Below are 3,721 nucleotides of genomic sequence, written 5' to 3' on the forward strand. Positions count from 1 at the left end.
CAAAATACAACAACAAAAAAAAACACTAGTCTTCTAGCTTCGGAAGTCATAATAATCTATAAAAAGACTTCTGCAATCAACTGCATCCCACAAGGAGTTTTTCAAGAATGTTTAAGGACTTTAAAGTGTCTGGAATTCAAATTTAATCTTCATTAATGAAATCTTGCCAAATTTTAATTTGGTAAGTTACTCACTTTCAAGGAGCCGAGTTGTTGAAATCGTGTAAGTTTTATATTGTTTATGGTAAAAACATAACAGTCAGCCAACCAGAAGTTGACATTTTATATCTGTGTGTTCTTTGTATTAACAAAAGTAAATACATAAGTATGTAAATCAGTTAATATTTCTTTTAAAAATAATCCTCGTATGTTAGCTCTGCTACGTGACAAGACAGGTAACCGGAAAACCGCGTTTCGACGAAACCGGAAACGAATCACTACAGCGCCCTCTGCACCTTCGTTGATCATTCGTTCTTTCGCAGAAAACCGATCGAAATTCGAAGAAAGTTCTTTAAATTCTCGAAGCAAATATGCTCTTTTGTTGATCGTTAAAATCTCGATTCTTCAAAGTAAACATCACGATGCTCATTAAACACAACAGACGTAACGACTCAGCGATTTTCAATAGCAAGGAGCGTAAAGTTCGATTTTCTAAATGCAAATTTTTGGATAATTGTCCCGTTTGCCTGAAGCAAAAACGGCTGTTTTGATCTTTCTTCACAGCAGCCAAGTCGTGTCAATGTTTTGAATACTGCTCGCGAGAAATAATTATTTAATCCTCAGAAATCCAATATTTTTTACGGGCCAAGTCACAGATTCAGCGCAAGATTTCACCGATATCACGAAAGGAAACATTCCTAAATCAAAGCTCTACACTAGCAACTTTCATACCCTGCTTGCGAACGTTGTCACTTTTTCCAAATATTTAACTCTGAAGTATTAGCACTTCTTTCCTGTAGCTACTGTGCCTTTTCACGGTTCGGTATGCTAAAGAGCCACTAAGATGTCATAAATCGAATTGAAACGGAAGTTGGTGCCAGCAAACAATCTACATGGAGTTAACTCCAACGATTTCGAACATTTTTCTCCTCATCTGTCAGTTGATATTTTAATGTCCATCGACAGTTCGACCCTGCTATTCTCTGATAACCATTCTGCTCGCAAAGCGCTCTCAGATTTCAAGGATGACCTGAGGCGATAAAAGGGCTAACCCCTCGCCATTGGTGGAGAGAAGTAAGTATCATTCGATATTGGGTGTTTGGTTCCCTACTGTTGGCAGCCATTCAAGAGTGGCTTCACGCATGCAAAAAATGTAAACCGAAACGTTTCAGCGCCCGACCTTGTCAAAATGACCCCTCAATGCCTGGCATAATTGTCGCGAAAGTCGCGCCGATGTTATTGCACAAGCGACTTTATCGAAAGGTGCGCACCGCCCCCATTTCCCAGCTTTTGTACCGCGATCGCAGATCCAAATCAATACACAAGTTTTTTACAAAATTTAAAGGAACATTTATTGAATCGCTTTCCAAAAAGACGTTCCTATTTTCAAAAACAACTTCGGTTTTGAATCAGACGTGCACATAACACTCCCAAATATGCAAGTCGATTATAAATTATCTACGTTTAAATTACGACCATGTAAATAGGCTATATATTAAGAAATTACTTCTCTCATTTCTCTACCTGACTGTAACAAAATTAATGGATTTTGATTCAAAATTCGGTAACAAAATAGCAACTTATCGCTTGGTATTATAAGTTAAATAAATAATATATTAAATAGATAGGAATTGAAAGAGGTAAAAGAAAAAAAAAACGTCGACAATATAATTTTAGCTTCCATTATTCACAGGCTTTACAATATACAGTGGTAATTATTGACCAAATATAAAACGTGTACGAAAAACTTACACTTAGGAATTTCGTGTTTAACACTAGCAATTCCGTCGATAATTTTCTTTCTGTTTTCTTCGATAAATAAGCTATAGGACCTATAGAAACTGCTTGATGCATATAAATCTGTGCTTTAGTCCCGATCATAAAAATATGGTTAATTATATAATATAATATATGTATATGTATATTCTTGTGTGCCCTATTTTGACGTGAAAATAATAACTGATTCTCCAGCGTTTTGTTGACTTGATCAGTCTTTAAATGTTAAATTACAAATCTTGTGTACAAACGTTAAACTACTAAAAGCCAATTTTTACAACCTTATTCCGGCACGGACATTCTGTTGAACACAGGCAAGCGCCTTCGGCTAGCCAAATCATACGAGTCTGGCGGCGTCGGGGGAAGATTTTCATCATCTTCGTCCAAGTCATCGTCTTCGTTCAGCTCTAACCCAGGCGAGAACACTCCTGGAGGGCTTGCCATGGTCGGCGAAAGAACAGGCGAGAAATCCTGAGCTTGTGATGGGAAGGTAAAGACATTGTTTGAAGCGGGAGAAGGAATCGCTAACGGGCTGTTGATAGGACTTCCCAATGGGCTATCATCGTTGTAGAAGGAGAGCGGAGATGGAGAAGGTGGAGTTAAAGAAGTCGGTAATGGCGAGCTTGGCTCTGTGAGTGGCGGCGAAGGTGGACCGATGAGTTGCGATGGCGGAGACATTCGGGCACCATTCATCATCTGCGCAGCCCTTCGTTCTTCTGCATTGTGAATGAAGTGACATCGCGGCCCATAAGGGCAGAACCCGATCGTGTGAAATGTACGGCACAATTCAGTTTTGTATTTAGGATGGCGACTAAGTGAGCGCAGTTCGTGAACACCGTGAGCGAATTGACACTTGTCTCCATACTTACAAGTACCGTTCTCTTCGAAAGGGCGACAAAGTTCGGTCTTGTACCGGCTGGAGTTTGAACTGGTTCGTCTGCGCTCCTCTTCGGCACTCAAACTCAATGAGCGCTCTCGTTTGTTTGGGGAACCCGTCAACGTGATCAGATTCGGCGAGGAGCGAGAGCTTGAAACAGAAGTCGAGTGTCTTCGCGGCTGGCCTATAGGCAATGGTTTCCTTTCACTTCGTGGTCTTTGCTCAAACGCCAAGCCGAGATTTCTGTTATTCTGCAGAAGAAAGCGATTCACATGTTGAGGTGAGATCAGAGCGACAGAGGGACTTTTAAAATTGCTCTTAATCACCTTGCACAAAGGTTTCTACTTTAGAGACATCGCGGAATGAATAGATGCGATTGTTCTTGCGTAAAGTTCTAAAAGAAAACGACAACGGCAACTAACCTTGTATAACACGTCGTTCACGTCATAAAACGCGGAGACAAGGGCCGTAGACATGTTGTCACTTAGAGGAGTCTAAATAGACTAACGCTTCCCGTACCTTCGATCGCCTTTTTGCTTTTTCACCGATTTGCTGAACTGTGATAACCCACGAATATAAAATGCAAACGTGAGAGGTGTGTCATCTTGGTGTCAAAAAGATAATGATTTCTATGGCAACATAATTATCATAGACCACGTGGTGAGAGCTGGCGTTTTGCAACTAAGCGAGACCGTGAGCTAGTTTTACGCTCGTAGCGTTCCAGATTTTTTGCTTTAGTCGATGTTTGACGTATTTAATCAGGTTTTTGAAGATTCAAGCACTGGAAAATTGCACTAGGAGTTAAATAAACGCGATCGGGGAACAGACAGAAAACACATCCTGTTCTCGTCCTTTTGTTTACAGAAGCCAATAAATGGTGTGTTTGCGTCATTATTCACTGCGGGGACAC

At 40.4% G+C, this 3,721-nt stretch overlaps 1 protein-coding gene across 1 annotated transcript; it reads right to left on the bottom strand.

Annotated features, from left to right (window-relative positions):
* Window positions 1-1,484: 1,484 nt before the first annotated feature.
* On the bottom strand, window positions 1,485-3,316 carry LOC113682439 (mRNA decay activator protein ZFP36L1). The gene is made up of 2 exons (XM_027199611.2): window positions 3,234-3,316; window positions 1,485-3,062 (listed from the first exon to the last, which is right to left on the bottom strand). The coding sequence occupies exons 1-2, from the start codon at window positions 3,285-3,287 to the stop codon at window positions 2,217-2,219; spliced, it is 900 nt and encodes a 299-aa protein (XP_027055412.2). The 5' UTR covers window positions 3,288-3,316; the 3' UTR covers window positions 1,485-2,216.
* Window positions 3,317-3,721: the final 405 nt, after the last annotated feature.

The sequence above is a fragment of the Pocillopora damicornis genome, chromosome 7 (genome assembly GCF_964200805.1).
Source record: "Pocillopora damicornis chromosome 7, jaPocDami1.2, whole genome shotgun sequence".
Lineage (NCBI taxonomy): Eukaryota > Metazoa > Cnidaria > Anthozoa > Scleractinia > Pocilloporidae > Pocillopora > Pocillopora damicornis.

Bases quoted from the DNA above. Each gene is read 5' to 3' on its own strand.
- LOC113682439 (XM_027199611.2), bottom strand. From the start codon at position 3,287: ATGTCTACGGCCCTTGTCTCCGCGTTTTATGACGTGAACGACGTGTTA. The intron at 3,063-3,233 runs GTTAGTTGCCGT...TTTCTTCTGCAG, and splicing joins TGAACGACGTGTTATACAAG to AATAACAGAAATCTCGGCTT.